At 40.7% G+C, this 22007-nt stretch overlaps 2 protein-coding genes across 11 annotated transcripts in view; one reads left to right on the top strand and one right to left on the bottom strand.

Annotated features, from left to right (window-relative positions):
* Positions 1-1826: 1826 nt before the first annotated feature.
* Positions 1827-18171, top strand: fhl1a (four and a half LIM domains 1a). Of its 2 annotated transcripts, none has more exons than XM_060927803.1 (6): positions 1827-2077; positions 13320-13501; positions 13723-13900; positions 14018-14187; positions 17032-17218; positions 17455-18171. In XM_060927803.1, the coding sequence occupies exons 2-6, from the start codon at positions 13346-13348 to the stop codon at positions 17607-17609; spliced, it is 846 nt and encodes a 281-aa protein (XP_060783786.1). In that variant the 5' UTR covers positions 1827-2077; positions 13320-13345; the 3' UTR covers positions 17610-18171. The 2 variants fall into 2 exon arrangements, with proteins under 2 accessions (XP_060783786.1, XP_060783785.1); XM_060927802.1 differs by lacking the exon at positions 1827-2077 and adding an exon at positions 11363-11462.
* Positions 18172-19120: 949 nt separating this feature from the next.
* The window catches only part of map7d3 (MAP7 domain containing 3), a 100880-nt gene continuing 97993 nt past the window's right edge, over positions 19121-22007 (bottom strand). For all 9 annotated transcript variants that reach the window (XM_060927793.1, XM_060927794.1, XM_060927797.1 and 6 more), the window contains 2 exons: positions 21256-21530; positions 19121-21059 (listed from right to left, as the gene is read on the bottom strand). In XM_060927793.1, coding sequence (XP_060783776.1) covers positions 21052-21059; positions 21256-21530 — 283 coding nt within the window. In that variant the 3' untranslated portion in view covers positions 19121-21051. The remainder of the gene's footprint in view (positions 21060-21255; positions 21531-22007) is intronic.

Genomic DNA, 22007 nt, shown 5'->3' with positions numbered 1-22007 from the left:
CACTCCTCCACTTTACAAACATTTCATACTAAATGAGTAGGGTGGCCAGACGTCCGTCTTTAGGCCGGACCGTCCGTCTTTTCAGTGTCTTGTCCGGCGTCCGGCGCAGCATCAAGCCGGACGCACATTTGTCTTCCTTTTAGAGACGATGAGCGGAATTATATAATATCGACTTGCCAGACTGGAAGAGCAGAGTTTTAGAATAACGTTTTGTCGGGAAACTGCAGATCTGTGCTGCACACTAGTAATCTACAATAAAGAGTCTATGGCTCGATGTTTTTTGGCATGCAATGCAAACTCCGCACCGCGAGGCGTTGCGTTCTAGAACGCGTTGCGCTCTATCCTTTGATGATCTTCCTGGCGCGTGCCTAGTGCCCTGCCCCCCTGGCCCTGGCTGGGACTTGGAAACACGAGTCTGTCCGGTAGACCAGCTGCACACACACACACACACACAAAGACACCTACGAATTCTGAAGACACTGAAAGACTGAAGCATGATATACTGTTTTAAAACGTTTTATAATGTTGCTGGTTATGTTGCCTATTTGTTCTTTGAGAATCTACAAATGTTGTGCTTTTTGGTACTCAGCACCTGAAGTTTAATTTCAGTGGTTTGTTACTCCACAATGTTTTTAATAAATACAAATATGGTGTTCTAGCCAATTAAGAGCTAATACATGAATTATAATAAGTACTATGAATGCTTTAAAACGTTTTATAATGTTGCTGGTTATGTTGCCTATTTGTTCTTTGAGAATCTACAAATGTTGTGCTTTTTGGTACTCAGCACCTTAAGTTTAATTTCAGTGGTTTGTTAACTCCACAATGTTTTTAATAAATATAAATACTGTGTGTTCTAGCCAATTAAGAGCTAATACATCTCATCTCATTATCTCTAGCCGCTTTATCCTGTTCTACAGGGTCGCAGGCAAGCTGGAGCCTATCCCAGCTGACTACGGGCGAAAGGCGGGGTACACCCTGGACAAGTCACCAGGTCATCACAGGGCTGACACATAGACAACCATTCACACTCACATTCACACCTACGGTCAATTTAGAGTCACCAGTTAACCTAACCTGCATGTCTTTGGGGGAAACCAGAGCACCCGGAGGAAACCCACGCGGACACAGGGAGAACATGCAAACTCCACACAGAAAGGCCCCCACCGGCCCCGGGGCTCGAACCCAGGACCTTCTTGCTGTGAGGCGACAGCGCTAACCACTACACCACCGTGCCGCCCCGAGCTAATACATGAATTATAATAAATACTATGAATGCTTTGATTTTACTCTTTTTTTTCCCCCACAATCATAATCTTTAACCCTACAAAATTGCGATGTTGATTTCACCAAACTTGAGTGACTTGCATAAAAATAATCCATTCTCAATCTTGCCACTGTGGTTTACATAAAAATTTGAGGGCTATGAATCAGATGAGATTTGCCATTATTCACCCTAAAATTGATTAGAATGCAGGAAATTGCATCTAAGAAATACAAAATTTTCTGGGGGAGGGCTCTCAGACCCTCCGTCCAAATAATGTCCTTCTTTTTGGTGTTATGGAAATGGTCACCCTATAAATGAGTTGTGCGAATATGAGAGCATGTCAGATTTGCATCCAAATATCTTCTTCAGAACCAAAAGTTGTACATGCCTGTGATGGGTGTAACCTTGTTGAAAACCCCATCACTTACTAGACAAGAAAGTAGAACGTTATTTTGTTACAGGCTATAATCTAAATAGTAGATTATCTCGACTGATACAATCTTCTAACATATTTCCTGTTCAAGCTTTGCGCAAAACAACTTTGCTTTTCTGTTTTAAATTACTTGAGCTATGTGTCTTTTCTCCCCTGCTGAGGCAGAGGTTGTAAATTCCTGGCTGAAGTCATTGTTAGTGTGGACATGGTGCTTGGATCGAATCCCATCTTTTTTTTTTTTTCCTCCCTCTCTTCCCGCACGCGAGCTTTTTAAGCGCTGCGCGAGACACAAACCGTTACAGCGCGCGCGGTCTGGACATCCGTGAGATCTACCGTGAGGGAAAACAACCGCCTCTTTTACACAGCCTTACATTTTGGTAAGTAAGTTTTATATTATAATTATTTTCTTCATGTCGAACTTCTTCACATAAAACCCAATAAATATATAATTTTCATGAATTCTAGATGCATGTTTGCGCGTGAGGGGCGCGCGCATGCGCGTACGCACGAGTCCTGCTGACAGTTGGACTTCCTCAGAGATGCTAACATTAATGCTAATATCACACACTGGGGCTTTAGAGCCAGTTACTCACAGGGTTAAGTACTTTTGATGAAATATACTTAGTTTTTTATTTTTTTTTAATGTTATGATCTGATTTGGTATCAAAAATTAACCTAATCTGTTTATCTCAGTTTGGTTTAAATAAATAAATAGCTGTTTTTATCGTACAAAACAAACTGCAGAGTAAATATTCAGTCATTCATTTCCAGAGGTGGACAAAGTACCCAACTTCATTACTTAAGTCAAAGTACAGATCCCACTGGTCAAATATTACTCCGATACAAGTGAAAGTTGTCCAGTCAAATTTTAAAACCTAACACTGTTACTAAAGACAGAAATGTGAATTCACAAAATGAACGCGTGCCGTGCCATCATAGTGGTTTAACATTAAGCTAGCTAGTCAGTGACGCGCCACCTGACATGCTAGCAAACTCTTTTCAAACTCAAAATCATATTGGGTAGCTAACGCTACTAGAAAAGAAAGATTTCTACATTCTGTTTATTTGGCAAGATTATCTCATCTCATCTCGTTATCTCTAGCCGCTTTATCCTGTTCTACAGGGTCGCAGGCAAGCTGGAGCCTATCCCAGCTGACTACGGGCGAAAGGCGGGGTACACCCTGGACAAGTCGCCAGGTCATCACAGGGCTGACACATAGACACAGACAACCATTCACACTCACATTCACACCTACGGTCAATTTAGAGTCACCAGTTAACCTAACCTGCATGTCTTTGGACTGTGGGGGAAACCGGAGCACCTGGAGAAAACCCACGCGGACACGGGGAGAACATGCAAACTCCACACAGAAAGGCCCTCGTCGGCCACAGGGCTCGAACCCGGACCTTCTTGCTGTGAGACGACAGCGCTAACCGCTACACCACCGTGCCACCTGGCAAGATTATGCTAAAACATATTTCTGAAAGGACTTCATATAAGTTAACGTTATTCATGTTAGTTAGCATGTAACTCCGTTTTTACATGCTAACTAACAGTGTCTGAGTTAATTAGCTATGTGTAAACATTAGCCGTGGACAAGGCGATGGCAACTTGGCGGGCAAATCCATAGAAAGTCATTTGACTAACCAGACTGCATCGCTATTGCAACATTATTGCTAGCTCTAAAAGCACAGACAACTTCGTTGCAAGCTTTCTCTTGGAATAAAATGTTTATATACCTCACTATGTTTCCGTAAGTTGGATGGCGAGTTTTTGTAGGCCTTGATGTGGTTCGTTTTCAGCAAACGTTTAAAATGAAACGAATCGTTAATCCTTTCAGAAAACTGAAACATGGGTTCTAGGTAAAGCCATGGGTGTGTGTGCATTCTCCAGAAGAACCGCTTCCTTCCATTCTGCCATCAACTGATCGTGTTCAAATAATGCTGCTGAGAAATTGAACTTGATTTTATCCAGTCTAGTCTATGGACGAGATGTGACCCTAGTGATTACTGATAGGCGGTCTCAGTGTCACCTGCAAAAACAAAAAAACAATCACATTTTAGAAAAAAAACATCCACTTTCAAAGCCGCTTCATAGTAATGAGTAACGAGGACCTTGATAGAAATGTAGTGGAGTAAAAAGTACGATATTTGTCTTTCAAATGTAGTGAAGTTAAAGTCATAATTTCCCCCCAAAAAAATACTCAAGTAAAGTACAGATACTCAAAAAGTGTACTTAAGTACAGTACTCAAGTAAATGTACTTCGTTACTGTCCACCTCTGTTCATCTCATCTCATCTCATTATCTCTAGCCGCTTAATCCTTCTACAGGGTCGCAGGCAAGCTGGAGCCTATCCCAGCTGACTACGGGCGAAAGGCGGGGTACACCCTGGACAAGTCGCCAGGTCATCACAGGGCTGACACATAGACACAGACAACCATTCACACTCACATTCACACCTACGGTCAATTTAGAGTCACCAGTAGGGATGTCCCGATCCGATCACGTGATCGGAAATCGGGCCCGATCACATGGTTTCAGACTCGATCGGAATCGGGCATTGCCTCCCGATCAGAGATCGGATATATATCTATGTAATATATTCTCATTTTTAACACATCAATAGCTATGCGTTGGCACAGAGTGAGACCAGACCTCTTGTCTCAACACAGCAACATCAACACGTGCAGCATGACATCACTTTGTAGCGGAGACGCTATTGGTTATTGGCTGCCTGTTGCCGGCAAAGTTGAACACGGAAGCAGTTCGAAGCGGAAAGCAAAGCATGAGATCTTTTTTTTTTTTTTCGTTGGATGACAAAAGAAACGGGCTCAAACCTGAAAGGGTAGAAATGCTTGTTTTCATCAAGAAAAACGTTCATTTCCTTAATTGAAATTACTGTACACCACTGTGAGATGCGTTCTTAAAAGCAAATTACTGGCACTGTGGCACTTTATTATTTTTTTATTTGTTTACATTCCTGCCAGATATTTTAAGGTTATTTTTTTAAATTTGTTATTTATTGTTCAAACTGCCTCACGTAAGTGCTCTGTTTGCTAACGGAGTTGTTGGATGTTAAAATAAGGTGTTAAATAAAAAATGAGGAACATCCTGGATCCGTTTCTTTCCTCGTCTTTATTTTTTATGGATTATAAGAAGTATCGGATCGGGACTCGGTATCGGCAGATACTCAAAATCAAATGATCGGTATCGGATCGGAGGGCAAAAAAAACCTGATCGGGACATCCCTAGTCACCAGTTAACCTAACCTGCATGTCTTTGGACTGTGGGGGAAACCGGAGCACCCGGAGGAAACCCACGCGGACACGGAGAACATGCAAACTCCGCACAGAAAGGCCCTCGCCGGCCACAGGGCTCGAACCTGGACCTTCTTGCTGTGAGGCGACGGCGCTAACCACTACACCACTGTGCCGCCCACCTCTGTTCATTTCTAGAGAAACCTGAGGATTAAATGAATGAACAAACAACTCATACAGAGTCTAAAAGCACAATTAGCAGGACTGCAAAAGCCCTCACCCTGTCTTTTAACACTGTTGGATTAAATAATTTCAAACCTGATATCACTAATATTGAGTTTTTTGCTTTTCCACATAGTAAATAATTTTGAATAAATTCTTTACAAGTAAATCATAAATGTATCATTTAAAACTAATTTCATCGTCATGTTTTCTGAGACCAAACCTGACTCACATAAATTTAATTTACAAGGCCTGATTAAAGTATTTAGACCTCATTAAGACTTGTACTGCTTTACTTTAGCTCAGCCAAAACCATGAGCTTATATTCCTCCCTAGCAACTTTTACACACCTGGATGTTTGGCCAAAACAATGACATCATGTCACCTGGCATAATAGCTTCTTTTACAATTTTCCTCCTCCCTGTTAGTCTTTTCTGCCATTGGACACCTCACTTTGTGCCTGTCGAGCACATAACATCAGAGCAACATCATCTTTGCAAAAATATTTGTACGAGGTTAAGTGGTTCATCCATATAAGGTCTGTGCCGAGAGCACTGTTTGTACTTCTGGCTTAAGTGATTGAGAACTTTTTGGAACACAATCTGTGTAATTAGTCACCAGAAGAGCTTCCAGCAGCTGGATTGTCTCATTCTCCCATCATGCTCCTCTGCGTTCCACTAGGGGGAACCTCTGAGACTACAACTCGAGCATCTACCCTCAGCGCTGGAGGTCCTAATTAGGTAATGTGGAGCTGCAGAGACATGTACTTGGGCATTCTGGCCAGTGGGGGAAGAGTTGGCTCCTCTCAACCTCTTGTCCATTATTCGCCTTTATCTCCAGCTGGCTGGATGTGAGCCACACGTCTGTCCAATAATGATAATACAGTTCTGCCTAATGTTACATAACTATATTGTGCAAATTCAGCTCACCACAAAGGAATGAAGGTGGAGAAGCCAAAGACCTTAAGCAAAATGGAAAAAAAAAGACATAAAAACTGTGCCATTTGATAGGTCTAAATCTGAGCACAAGGAGTCATCTCAAAGCTAAATGTTAAATGTATAATTTCAAAAGTAAATTAATAAATATTCTTACAAATAATTACAGAGAGCATACCTTTATTGTTAAATAGGTTTTTAAGTTAGAAATATGCACTGTTGAGCAGGAGATCTGAATAGTTTTTTTTTTTAAAATAAATATATTAGTCCCTGAATTTGCAAGAGTGAACTAATCCAAAATATTTATGCATACAAATCATCTCATCTCATCTCATTATCTCTAGCCACTTTATCCTTCTACAGGGTCGCAGGTAAGCTGGAGCCTATCCCAGCTGACTACGGGTGAAAGGCGGGGTACACCCTGGACAAGTCGCCAGGTCATCACAGGGCTGACACATAGACACAGACAACCATTCACACTCACATTCACACCTACGGTCAATTTAGAGTCACCAGTTAACCTAACCTGCATGTCTTTGGACTGTGGGGCATACAAATCATTTTTCAGTAAAATGAATAACCTATCACGTTACGAGTATGAGATAATTTGTTGATTTTATCTACTGTGGTTGTAATTTAATAAAAACCCACTGATATGTGCAACTGGTTTTGGTTTCTTTCTCAGAAAATGCGTGGTATTAAAGAATCAGCCACAGGAGTGAGTGGAATAAAAATTAATGCTATGTTCACTTTCTTAACATTTATCCTCACTTATGTTTTCTGTCTGTGTGGCTTATCTAAGACAAATTCATCAGGATAAGGTGTCACACTGAAAACGATTCACAGTGAATTATTGCATGGAAATATCTAAGATATTCCCATGCATTCCGCAGGCATCGAATAGCATACTCAAAGATATTATATCTTTGAGTATGCTATTTCTGACAGGATTTATGTCATGTTGCTAACTGACAGTTCTGACAAAACATAGAGTACATGCTGCATATGCACTTGTTAGTGGCTATATTTATGGGTTCTTTTGTCGTATCACTGTGCACTTGTGGATGGTAAAATGGGCAGATAGAACTCCCTAAGGAGAGCTCAGGCTTAGTGCAGGCATGCGTAGAATGCAGCTTACCCAGTCTGCCCCAAGTTTCCTGTCTCTGTGTGTGCTCTTACTTCACAATCTTAAGAGAGATCACTTTCAGCACAGCATTCTGTGGATGGGAATTAGTCATGTATCAGACCTTTACGATGACCCAAGCTAGAATTCTGTTCAAAATGTCAAAGATGAAACAAGCTCAAACCCTGCCCATTAGATTTTTATACAGAAAGGGGCACAGGTAGGAATTTTGGGCATTTTGGCAGGTTAATACTGGTTAACACACCATTGCTTCACAGTTGTTCCCCCAGTTTCCTTGGTTGTTCTGTCTACTCAGGGAGAATATGCCCTACCTTTTTTTTTTTAATCAACAATGTGAATATCAGTTTTAAGTAACATACCCTTACAACAAGTATGTTTAAGTTGGATGACCATAAAATAGACCAAGCAGTTGCATCCACCAAGAGGACCTTGCCAAGTTCAGGCCAAGCACTCTGTCAGGAAACACACCCGCCATACATAAGAGCTGAAGGAAAAATGATAGAAAGCTGATTTTAAATAATGTATACAGTGGGTTTGGCAAAGTAGACAGTAATAATTAACAGAAGAGAAAAATCAAATCAATGTATTTGGATAACGCTTTTAACAATAGATATTGTAGCAAAGCAGCTTTACAGAAAAAATATGTATTTTAAACATATGAACTAATAAGTTTATCCCTAATGAGCAAGCCTGATGCGAAAAGTGAATAACAATAATAAATAAGTGCATGTAAAATGTCTGTAGTAGTATAATTCCCCCCCCAATCTTCTACTTTAGTCATGGCGAAATCCTACCCACCAGACAGCTTTCTGCTATCATGCGACACCCACCAACCAGGGAGGATGAAGGTTATCATGTTCTTCCTTCCTCCTCATGTGATACTAGCCACCCACATCTTTTCGAACTGCCGCATAGGCAGCATCAGGGGGCATCATAACACCCTCCGAGTGGCTAGTGTCACTTTAACTGACATAGGAGAGAGTGTGTTCAACCCCTCCATCCCTGAGAGCCAATTTTTTTTTGAGTTTCCAGCCATAGATGCCTGTGGCATCATCAAGATCTGAACTTACGATCTCCAGATGATGGTTCTTTTCTATTGTGCCACGCAAGAGCACATAGTAGTACAAATTTAATTTAAAATGAATTAATTTTTTTGTCATTAATCTGTGCACAGTAACCCATAACGGTAGACAACGATAAGTTTTTAGAAATGTTTACACATGCATTAAAAATTCTCACATCTCTGCAGAGAACTTCTGAAGCTCTGTTAGAATAGCAATTGGGTTCTTGGTCACCTTCCTGGCCAAGGCCCTTCTAGCCCTGTTACTGTATTTGGCTGGAAAGGCAATTCTAGGAAGAGTTGTGGTGATGCCAAACAACTTCTAATTAACAATGATGAAGTCCACTATGCTCCTGGGAACATTCAAAGCTTTAGAAATGCTTTTATACTCTTGCCTAAATCTATGTCACAATATAATTCGATTGCAGAGGTCTACAGAGAGCTCCTTGGACTTCATGGCTTGGCATTTGGAATGACATGCACTGTGAATTCTAGGAACTTATACACACAGGTACTGTATGTGCCTTTCTAAATTATGTCTAAATCAATTGCATTTGCCACAGGCAGACTCCAATCAAGTTTGAGAGATGGCTCAAGATAATTAAAGCAAACAGGATGCACGTGATCTCAATTTGGAGTGTGTTAGCCAAGGGTCGAGAAGGACCAACAACCTGTCTCTAGGTTTCTTCTTGCAAGAACCCAGTTTCCTTCCAAGCTATCAGTAAAAATCAACACACGCCATTACATGGCTAAAGCTAGTTGGGGACTGGGGAAGTGGTGTAAAGAGCATTTACCATCACTGAGCTCATGGGTGTTACTGTTCAGCTTATAAGTGGTTTTTATCACTTCTGAACTGGATCTGTGTCACATTTATGCAAAATTTTAAAAACAACTTTTGGACCAGTTTCTGTAGTGCTGATACTGTTTTGCCACTGTTCCTGCTCTGCTGTGAGGATCTCTAGAGCACCTCCACACTGGATGCAGTACAACAGTTGGCCTTTATCCAAAGTTATAGTTTAGTATTACCATAGATATTCTTTTATTTTTTTTATTTTCTCCCTTTTGTCTCTTAGTAAGATTGGGGAGCTATGCTATGCATATTAGATTTAAAGAAATACCATTCCCCTAATGGAGAAAAAAAAAATACAAATGAAACATTGGACTATTTTTCCCCCTTCAGGAAGGGGCTGTGATGTGTTGGGCCTTGTTTGAATTTGAGCTTGTTGGTTATATTTTTGTGTACCGTAGTCAGCTGGGATAGGCTCCAGCTTGCCTGCGACCCTGTAGAACAGGATAAAGCGGCTAGGGATAATGAGATGAGATGAACAGACAGCTTCGTGAAACACTACTCCATTTACCCCATGTCCACTGGGGATTGCTCAGTTCCTTAAGATCTCACCCACCTAAACTAAATCCTCCATGATCCTATCTGATCCTTATATATGTTGACCTTCATAATTGGTGTTTATGAACAAGCTGCAGATAGTCATGACAGAGCAAGAGAAGTGCCCCTCTCTGCATGGAGGGGGTAAAGATAACAGATGAGCAAGGGGATGTTTATGGGTTGTGCCAGTGGGACTGAACAGAGCTATTTCAGGCCTCCAGAAGGGATGGTCTCAGCAGAGGACAGGTGGGATGGCATGGAAACCTTTCCATCGCTATTGTATCCTATAGTCACAGCTGCATATCCAGCAAATGACTCATTCGAGCCAATGTCAACATTCCAACTTTTCAGAAATGTTATTTAAAGAAACTATTTTTAAACACAAATGCCACCAGCAACTATGTGGGCACTTATTGGTTCACAAAGTGGGGTCCAGAACTGTAGAGTCCATGAAACATAATCTGTGTGGGTTATTTATTTATTTAAAAATGACAGTTGTGGAAAATTCACAGCCCAAATTGTGGATTATGATGTTCTTATAATTTTTATATTAGCCTATTTGACTGATCAGTTGAAGGGGTTTAATCCAAACCTCAGTAACTCAAAAATCATGTAGAACTTTCATTAATGTGAACTTGAATCTACTGACAATTTTAATAGAAATGTGTTCTTCAGAAATGAAGAGCTCTGTCACCAAAAGGAATTCCATTTCAGCAGGATCACTGCATTAGTGTTTACACTCAAAACATACAGTATCTGATCCATCTACCCAATGTTGGAACAGTATTTAGTTTTAAAAATAATCAATGTTTTTTAATCACAAATGTATTTTTGAGTGTGCAAGAATGTTGATTAAAATTGAGGTGTGACTTGCTGTGTGATTATATGTAGATAATACACATTGGTGCATTAAAGTGTGATGGCTGAAAGTCCCAATATAAGTACAGAAAACACCACCAACAACAACAAAAAAACCCTCTACTGAATAATAAAATTGAATAAAATTTACAGTATCTACTTTAGGCAATATCTGTTAGAAAGTGCTACAAGTTGTAAGTCATGGTACTATAAATAAATAGCCAAGTAAAAGGTATGCAAGTACACCACTATTCATGAAAGGATGAGACATGCCCTAACAATCTGATGCACTGGTGAATACACAAATCATAAAATGCTAATGGCTTAAAAGGTACAACATATCCCTTCAGTCCAGACATAAATAAAAGAAGCATTGTCTTTGATTAATGATAAACACACACACATTATGTACACACAGTAAGTACTGTATATATTCCTTTTTTTTTAGATCCTAAGCCTTTTGTAAACAGCAGACCCGCTGATCCATTTCAGTCTAGTTCACAAACATTAAACCTGCAAATGTCAAGAGATGCTTCCCTGTATCTAAATCCCTGCTGCTGTAATTCCTCTGTTGAAACATCAATACAATCTCTAACACCCTTTCTATACTCTTCTCTTACTCCTTTAGGGCATATCCTAACATGGTTAGAACATGCAGTGGTTTAATTGTGATAAAACCTGGGGCAGTACAGAGTGTTTGGGGGTGGATTGGACTTGGGGTTATGCAAGCAGAGAGTGGGGTATTGGTGCTAACTGGGGACAGGCGGGGTTTTGACTGGGTATATATAACTGTGGGGATACTTTTTATTTACTCTCTACATTGACTTCCTTGGTCCAAGAGCTTCGCTTTTCTGCAAAAAAAAAAACAACAACCCAGCCATGACTTTCTACAAGCACTCAGGTACAAAGTGTGATATGGTTCGATTTGTAGAGCATCATACAAGGATACTAGTGGCTTGCTTTTTTCATACCTAACTTCTAGAAGTGGTTGCCCTATGGGCTGTAATCTAATGGATGTTAACATTATTCATATTTTATATTGTAGTTGTGCTGTAGAATTTGGGAATTAACTTCCCCTGATTTCTTTTCTTCTTTCTTTGTGTAAAATCTAACAATCTTAAGTCTATGTAACGCGAATTAGATGTTGGATAACTGTGATTTTGACGATATGACTGGATTGCTGTTTATGAAAGTAAACAAAGAAATCAATTCAGTAATTAGGCTTATGTGCTATGGATTATTATGCATATTATAATAGCTTTAGAAGAGTATATTTCTGATCTCTGCTTTAGATGCATTAGTGTTACCTTTTTGGAGTTGCCTATCATTGTTGGCTCTGCCTCAGTGACTCAGTTGAATCCTATGTAGACCTTTTCAGACGGGCCATGCTCTTCCCACTGGGACAAAACTGGTACTTTATTAAACCCTCTGGCACAGCACACCAAAAGGATCACAGTTATGCGGTCAAGCCAAACGCCCTCATAGTTCTCAGGTCAGATGGATGAAGTTCATATTCAGTCTCCACAGCAAAAGAACATATTTCCTGTTAGGTCAGGCAAGCGCAAATTCTTTCTCTGAAATCTTTAATGCTTCAAAGTTTAGTTCCAACATATTTAGTAATAATATTCAAGTTTGGTGGTAATCTTCACTTTGGAGGCTGATAAGAATTTGGAGCCAATAATATTGCAAAACCATCAATTGAGCATTTGAGGCATTTACATTAGCTCAGAATCAAAAGTTGAGATTTTGAGGAGTTTGGATCTACTGATATCTGTTTACTGTTTTCAGATGCGTTAACACCTTGGCCAGAAACTTTCTGTTCCCATTCATTTCAGAAATTGAGCATTATGGCTATAGAACCTGTCTGCATATCTTCCATGGTGTTATTAACTCTACTTTTAATTAAACTATGATGAGGTTTCCTTCTGTGAACAATATCTTGCTTATGTTGCTCTGATTTCTTCAGAACTTGCAACTCTGACCTATGGGCTGTTTATATTAATACCTTCAGTAGTATGCTAACTTGTGGGACTATGGGAAAGACAAAACTGATGGTCTGTTGACAGGAAAATTCCACTGGGATGAATTAGTCCGTCCTTCAAAAAGTACAAACTCTCTTGTCAATGGCCAGGACACATAACACAGTCATCGTTAACTAAAGGTGTAAAAGCTAGCTGGAACTCATAATTGTGGCCAGTTGGATAGCTGTCCTTTCATTCATATCTACACCTTAGATGTTTGGTATGCGGTTGCCAGGCTATGCATGATTACAGCCAACATGGAGGGAGAACGGATTAGCCCACACCCATTCATCATCCCATTCTCGTCTTTCAGGCATGGCTTTAATGGAACATCTGAGTCACCAACACAGATATACAGCTGGAATGTCATTGTATTTTCTTTCAAAGGTTAAATAAAGCTGCTGACATTTGGCTCTGCTAATACAAGCAAAATGACCCATCTTGAAAGAATTAGTGATGTATTGTTAGACGTTATGAACGTGCCAAGATAAATATCGTGCTTTGTTTTGAAATACCATCATCTAGCCCTGGTTTTAAACATACTTCAGATATTCTTAATCTGTACTGTACTGACCTCTTGAGGCAACAATAATATGGTCACAATAACATATCAATAATGGGAACAGTAGAATAGAAATTCTTCAAGTATTAAAATTTAGAATCAAGTTTATACATTCAGAATAACATGTCTAACTATTCAAGATGCATCTTTGCTCTGTCGTCTGATGTCACTACAGCCCCACGCACCTATCTCAGCTCCATCATGACAGAGCGCTTCAACTGCTTCTACTGCAGAGATGACCTGCATGGCAAGAAGTATGTCCAGAAGGACGAGAAGCACGTGTGCACGCGCTGCTTCGACAAGCTATGTGCCAACACCTGTGCAGAATGCCGCCGACCTATTGGAGTTGATGCTAAGGTGGACTTCCTATTCATTTACCAGAGAAATAATCTGACAAACTATTTTCACCACCAAATCTGAAACTCGCTGTACGATCTGATTTCCTTTACGAAAATACAGTGTACTTTAATACATTTTGAAAATGTCCAAGTGCATACATCATATTGCTGTGTTTATCCTAAACAGCTGATGCCTAAATAAAGACAAGTTCTCGTTTTTATAATCCCTTCCATTTTAAGGAGCTGACTCATAAGAACCGCCACTGGCATGAGGACTGCTTCCGTTGTGCCAAGTGCTACAAGCCGCTGGCCAATGAGTCTTTTGCAGCTAAAGACGATGGCAAGATCATGTGCGGGAAATGCGGTGCCCGTGAGGACTCGCCCCGCTGCCAGGGCTGCTACAAAGTCATCATGCCTGGTGTGTGATTCCACTCAGTTGAACTGGTGTCTCTTATCACTGTCTCATCATTAACAAGTTTACCCTACTTTTGAGTGTTCTTTCAAGACCGCAATTGGCCTCTCTGTTTCCCTTCAGGGTCTCAAAATGTTGAGTACAAGCATAAAGTGTGGCACGAGGAGTGCTTTATCTGCTTTGAGTGTAAGCAGCCAATCCGTACTCAGAGTTTTCTGACCAAGGGGGACGAATTCTACTGTGGCACTTGCCATGAGAAGAAGTTCGCCAAGAACTGTGCCCGCTGCAAGGAGGTGATTGCTTCAAGCATAGAGTAGAGCAGAGGGTCCCAACCAGTGGGTCAGTGAGGGCATTAGGCTTCCTACAGGGGGACCGAATACTATTTAGCAAATGAATTAGTGAAGTAAAATACTATTCAGGCACAAGCTTTCTAGACATCTGACTTTCACATACCAAAGCTTCTTGACGCAGTAATGCATTTAATATCCAACGTAGTGCTGTACACCAATCAGCCATAACATTAAAACCACGGACGGGTAGTGTGAATAACTGTTTATCTTGCTCTAATGGCACCTGTCAAATGGTTGGATAGAACAGAGAGTTTTTGAAGTTGATGTGTTGGAAGCAGGAAAAACGGGCAAGGGTAATTATCTGAGCGACTTTGACAAAAGTCTGGGTCTGAGCACCTCCAAAACATCAGGTCTTGTGGGGGTGTTCCTGGTATGCAGGAACTCATCCTGATACCCAAGGAAGGACAATTGGTAAACTGGCAGCAGGGTCATTGATGTGCAAGGGGAGTGAAGGCTATCCTGTCTGGTCTGATCCCACAGAAGAGCTACTGTAGCAAAAATTGCTGAAAAAGTTCATAGTGGCTGTGACAGAAAGGCGTCAGAACAAACAGTGCGTCGCAGCTTGCTCGGTAGTTGCAGACCAGTCAGAGTGCCCATGCTGACCCATATTCGCCACCGAAAGCGCCTAAAAATGGGCATGTGAGCATCAGAACTGGACCATGGAGCAATACAAGAAGGTGGCTTGCTCTGATTAATCACATTTTCTTTTACACAGTGTGGATGGTCGGATCGTGTGCATTACTTACCTGGGGAAGAAGGTAAGCTATTAAGAGGCAGTGTGATACTCTGGGCAATGTTCTGCTACGAATCTTTGGGTCCTGGCATTCATCTGGATGTTACTCTGACATGTACCAACTACCTGAACATTCTTGCAGACCAAGTACACCCCTTCACGTCAACAGTATTCTCTCATAGCACTCTCTTTCAGCAGGATAATGCTCCCTGCCACACTGCAAATATTGTTCAGGAATGGTTTGAGGAACGTGAGAAAGTTCAAGGTGTTGACTTGGTCTCCAAATTTCTCAGATCTCAATCCGATAGAGCATCTGCGGGATGTTCTGGACAAAAAAGTCTGATCCATGGAGGCCCACCTCACAACTTACAGGACTTAAAAGTTTTGCTGCTAACGTCTTGGTGCAAGATACCACAGCATACCTTCTTGTAGAGTCCATGGCTCGATGAGTCAAAGCTGTTTTGGAGGCACAAGGCGGACCTACACAATATTAGGCAGGTGATTTTAATGTTGTGGCTGATCGATGGATGACTCTACGAACAAATCATAAATCAACCCTAGGAGGAGAGATCTGTACATGGCATAGAGATCTTAAAAAAAAAAAACACCATGGAACCACTTCTTTCTATTAATTGTTTGAGCAATTAACAGGCTTTCATGTTATGAAGCACAGTTAGGATATTAATGACCTTGAAAGCAAAGGCCAATTCCACAATCCAAATCTGATCTGTAAGTCTTACATATTTATGATTTTACACTTGTTGAAACCTCTCTGCTTATTATTTAAAAATAACCTGGGAAAGCCAGGGTATGTCAGAGTCTGCTTCACTGCCTCTCTGTCAGCCAGATACCACTCCGTAATAAATGTTATTTGTTCCAGTTCAGCGCATGTTGGGAACCCGTAGGGTAAAGGACATACAGGAAAAACCTGAGCAAAGTAATAGACACGTGTTATGCGGGCTATATTTCATCATCATAGTTCACCACAGATTTCTGATTTCAGTGCAAAAATCTTAAAGTGCCATTCCACCATTGGATGTATTCTTTGGCATAAAATACAATATATTTTATGACAACATGACTAGACAGAGAAATCTTTTAGCTTCAAAATGATATATCAAAAATAATTTGACAAGGGGCGGCACGGTGGTGTAGTGGTTAGCGCTGTCGCCTCACAGCAAGAAGGTCCGGGTTCGAGCCCCGTGGCCGGCGAGGGCCTTTCTGTGTGGAGTTTGCATGTTCTCCCCGTGTCCGCGTGGGTTTCCTCCAGGTGCTCCAGTTTCCCCCACAGTCCAAAGACATGCAGGTTAGGCTTAACTGGTGACTCTAAATTGACCGTAGGTGTGAATGTGAGTGTGAATGGTTGTCTGTGTGTCAGCCCTGTGATGACCTGGCGACTTGTCCAGGGTGTACCCCGCCTTTCGCCCGTAGTCAGCTGGGATAGGCTCCAGCTTGCCTGCGACCCTGTAGAACAGGATAAAGCGGCTAGAGATAATGAGATAATTTGACAACAAGTATATTAATTTTGCGACCAAAGTCACCTACCCTTTTAATTTCCGCACGGTAGTGAAACGTGATGTCATCAGCAGGTTCCCCTTCTTGTGTACCACGTGTCGGTCTATTTTTAGACCAGGAAACCCCCAAAGTGAGAGAGTCATTTCTCCTCGTATATGGGGGCCAAAAAAATTGCGAAAATTTTTGAGTTAATCTTTCAGTTAGCTAGATTTATTGGTATTATTTTTATCGCGTTCTATCCGCCATTGCTGATAATATGTGCCACGTCACACGGTACACAAGAAGGGGAACCTGCCGATGACATCACGCGCGGAAATTGAAAGGGTAGGTGACTTTGGTCGCAAAATTAATATACTTGTCGTTGTCAAAAAATTATGTTTGATATATCATTTTGAAGCTAAAAGATTTCTCTACCTAGTGATACCATTTATATATGTTGTCAAAATATATTGTATTTTATGCCAAAGAATACAACCAATGGTGGAATGGCACTTTAAACAAGATTCCCTTTTAAAACTTTTGTTACAACCATCTTGCAGCCCATCACCTCTGGTGGGATCAACTATCAGGACAAACCCTGGCACTCTGAATGCTTTGCGTGCAAAACCTGCAAGAAGTCGCTGGCTAACGCTCGCTTCACTGCTCATGAGGAGGATTTCTACTGTGTGGATTGCTACAAGACCTCCGTGGCCAAGAAGTGCTCTGGATGTCAAAATCCCATCACTGGTAAATATGGATGATGTTGAATTGTAGCGATGTTAGAGTGATAGATTTACTAAAAGTAATGGCAGTCTTCAAGAAGCCCACACAGACACATTGATGGTTCACAGCAGTGTATTCACAACATTGATTTAATATGTTGAAAATGTGACTAAGCTTTAGTGGATTTTTAGAGTGAGAAACTATTAAAGTGAACATAAGTCATCTCCTGTTTGACACCCACATGAATATGCTTCTTGCAGGTTTTGGCAAAGGGACAAATGTGGTGAATTATGAGAACCACACTTGGCATGAGTACTGCTTTAATTGTAAGAAGTGCTCTTTGTCCCTGGCCCACAAGCGCTTCGTCATGCATGAAGAGAACATCTACTGCCCTGATTGTGCCAAAAAGCTGTGAGACTGCAGATGATGTTCTTTCCAGATTTCATTTTAAGGAAAGGTTTCCACCCTGTACTGGTAGCGAATGGAATTCATTATTAGCATTTTTGGTATGTTCTTTGAAACAGTAATTCATTAAGCAAACAAACATTTAAAAGAAGAAAAAAAAGTGTCCTAGTGAGGAGATTGAAACAGGTGGCATTTTCTATAGAGTGGTGTGTAATTAGTGCAATAAATACACATTTATATTCATTTATCTGTAACTTCACAGCAATACATGAGCGTCTCTGGTGAGCAGCCATAGTGAAATATTTTAGATTAAATGTATGAAACCATGCTAAGGCAGGCTTTACTGGAAGATTTCTCATCGAAGATTTAAGGCAAACTGTTTCATGCTGTTTTGTGGAAATGTATTTTGTCTGTTTAACATAACACTTGAGTATTACGTTTTTGGAATTACGACGCGCGACACATTCAACACGAATCCTTTGGCATGCAACAATATTAGTATATACTTTATTCATGGCATTTTGGGTGAAGTAACAATGAATCTGAACAATAAATTTCAAGCTTCAACTAAAGCCTTCATTTCTGAATTATGAAAAGCACAACTATATTACAGTTGATATGAGCAACTTTACATCAAACACTTACTTATTTTTATTTAGCAAAACTAACAGTTGATATTTTCCAGTATCGTTCGGGTAACTTTACAACTAGAATTTGTAGTCAGGACTATTTCAAGATACAGAATATTGCATCCTATTTAGGGCCCTAATCAAGTAAAATGATTGTCAAGGCCAGTGAAAGCACATCATATAACATTTAGTATTTAATATATGAAAAATAAATACGAATATCACTCTGTTCCTAAGGCACCATGCTATTCTACCACCATGGTGAGCACTATAAGCTAGAGAACAGCTCTGAAACCCAAAACACAAGGGATTACAGAGTCCTGCAAAAAAAAAAAGCAGCAACTTCACCGGTGCGACCCTGTCAGAGTGATCATGCGGACTTCCTGCAAAAGCAGCAGACATCAAACACAGATGACTGACTGCACCTGCAGCAGCCACTGCACGTCTCTAAGCACTTTGGGGTGTCTAACATTTTTGTAAACCACGTGGTAGGGCGGGACTGCTGAAAGGCTAAAATAAACAAACAGGGTTGTGCAGTCCATCTCTCCCTTACACACCAAGCATACGCTTAAGTTTTTTTTTTTTTCTTGCCTGAGTGTCATCACTAGAATTCTGGACAGTGTTTGGGTCTCGATCTGAAGGTTTAAACTCTAAAGTGTCTTGTCCTGGAGAAAAACGCCAATTAACTAAAAGCAGTGAGTAACAAAACATGGCTTTCAAGTAAACGATCCATGACGATACTGGAAACAGTGTTGTTATACAAGGAATGATGCTAATTAGATCATTAGTAAATGACCAGGATCTTAAATGGTAAAATGCCCTGTGGTCATTCACCTCAGCCATATCGGAGTAAACAAGAGGATTTAAAAAACAAACCCCCCCCCCCCCCACATTCCCAAAATAGACTATGGACTTATAACAGTCTCTACTCGACCCTTCAAGCATATGAGGTACAAGCCTTTCCTTGCAACTACCAACAGCACTACAAAACCGTCAGGAACTCAGACAGTATTAGTTCTTTTAGTCACGAGTCCTGAGCACAATCCATTTGGATCCACCACCAGGACTCCCACTTTTTAACCTGTAAACAAAATGCTTCATTTTTATGCAGTCCCACCAAGACACTCGTGTTCAAATCACCACCCTGACAGCAACGAGAAAACATACTTTACCCAAGAAAACTTGCACACAACCTCCTGCAACATTCTTATTCCTCATCCAGTCATTCCTCTGACAAAAAAACAAAGCCGTTCTCTTTAATGTTCTAGATCAGAGGCTGTTGAGTAGCAGCAGTATAGACATACACCAGAGAGAACCCGGACAAAATGCACGTCCCCCTCACTTACTCTCTACTCCCCAAGCCATAGAATAACAGCTGAATACTGATCATGTTCATAATACTTACACAAGTAGAAATATAGTTTTAAATATCTTAATACGAGATCAAGTTTACAAGACACAAAACTGGCTGAGCCACTGGATTAAGGATGATTTAAAAAAAAATATATATATATATAGTGAGAGGAACAGAAATAAAATGGCAGTCTCCAAAACCCTTTAGGTCCTGACAGAACTATGACCCTGAGGGAACGTGGGGTTTTTACAGAACTCTAGCAATTATTCAAGCTTTGAAAACAGAACCGAGAATCCCCTCTGGGAAAGCACCTTAAGGGGAACAACATGCACCTAAACAGCTCATCAAAATGTGCAGTTACTAAGAGCTTACAGTAATTCATGTGTGCTATGATTACATGTTGGAGTAAGGAAGAGACTCATGCTGAGATGCACTTTAGGTTTAGGATACTCTTCAATCAGACTTTCGGTGAATACCTAACCATGTTTATACTTGCGTAGAGGAAAATGTCAACATAGGGCAACAGCCACTAACCTGAAATTTACATTGTTAAAACTTTGACAAGTTACAAAAGGTTTTTTTTTTTTTTTTTGCCTCAAGCACCTTCATCCTTTAACGGCTAAAGCAATTTGAAAAGGTTTTGGCCGAGCTTGAAATTCAGCACTTTAACCAGATCTTATTTTGTCACCTTTTTATGAAATACCTTGACCGAGATTCGCTAGGGTTTATACAACGCTTCACAGCAGGAGAGGGGACAATTAGCAGCCTATTGGCCTGAGTCACCACATTAGTTTGGACAGAAGCTGGACAATGCAGGCAAGGCGCCACATGAGTCAGTGTCATTTTAAGAAACTACTGCCAATATACTCCATATATTCATGAGTAGAAAAAGCCTTTTTTTTCTTGGATAATTGTCACATAGTTGAGCACTACTCAAATCACAAACCAGTGTGTGAGACAGCTGGAGGTGTTACTCCTCTGATCTCAACAGCATTACTTCACATTAATTGCTCACTTCTGTTTAGGTCCACTGACCATCTGGGATCATTAGCAATATCTAAACAAAATACAATGGAATACAAATTAAAAAAAAAAAAATACAGAAAGGAAAAAGTCAAAATGTCAAGTCAGAAGAATAAATTACAAAAGACTCAACATAATAATGACAAGAGGAAAAAAAAATAGAAAAAAACTAACAAGATGCCAGTAATGACGAGAGAGAGAGAGACAGAAACTTAAGCATAATGGAAGATTATGTTTCCCTGAAGCATTTCTTATTTTCAGCTACAACCTTTTTTTTTTTTTAAAAATGTATATTCAACTTTATTTTTGGAGCTGCAGACATTGAGGCCTTCCTCTGCGATTTGGAGTTTCTCTAGCTGTCCAGATGAGCACAAGAAACTTTGGAACTCAACCAGACAAACATCATGGAGTGCAATTAGCAACCGTCCTTGGGCGAAGACGTCAAATCAAATCTCTAAGGGGGGGGAGAAAAAGTGTTGGGAAACATAGAAAGGGAGAAATGGCAGGGAGGAAAGGTCAGAAAAAAAAAACATTCAGTACAATGCGTATACATCTTTAAGAGGAAGCTATTTACATGTTATAAATGGCTTCAAAGTGTCATTAAGGATACAAGATATAGGAATTGCATTAAAAAAAAAAAACCTCCTCACCAGACAGGGCTTCAATGGGCTGAGCTGGATGGAGGGAGTTCACAGGAGCCGACTTATCATCAAAGGCCACTCTGGGCCCTTCAGGTCCCACACCACAGTCTATTAGACCCTGATTACAGGCATCAGGCTCAGTGAGCGGTCGGCCTTTAGTGTGAACTCCCAGATCAATGAACTCTTCAAAGCTCCAGGACCCTGCTTTCCCATTCAGCCCCAGCTTACAGTCCTCGTTCACAAACTCTGAGCCCTCCACCAGATGTGCCTTTGGATAAGAATTACTAGAGGAGACAAAATAGAAGCTTTAGCCAAATGAAGCAGGTGAATTAATAATTAAAAAAAAAAAAATCTTTTCACCAAAAAAATTTCGCTTAAAGCATGCTGAAATGGTGTAGTGCTTAGCACTGTCGCCTCACAGCAAGAAGGTTCTGGGTTCAAGCTCAGTGGCCGAAGGGAGCCTTTCTGTGTGGAGTTTGCATGTTCTCCCCGTGTTGCTCCGGGTGCTCCGGTTTCCCCCACAGTCCAAAGACATGCAGGTTAGGCTAATCGGTGACTCTAAATTGACCGTAGGTGTGAATGTGAGTGTGAATGGTTGTCTGTGTCTATGGCCAAGTTTACATTAGACCGTATCTGTCTCGTTTTCTTCGCGGATGCACTGTCCGTTCACATTAAAACGCCGGGAAACGGGAATCCGCCAGAGCCCACGTATTCAATCCAGATCGTGTCTGGTCCGGTGCTGTGTAAACATTGAGGATACG

The sequence above is a fragment of the Neoarius graeffei genome, chromosome 8, assembly GCF_027579695.1.
Source record: "Neoarius graeffei isolate fNeoGra1 chromosome 8, fNeoGra1.pri, whole genome shotgun sequence".
NCBI classification, from domain to species: Eukaryota; Metazoa; Chordata; class Actinopteri; order Siluriformes; family Ariidae; genus Neoarius; species Neoarius graeffei.
Note: the sequence above shows the minus strand (reverse complement) of the source record. Positions and strands in the feature narration are given on the sequence as shown.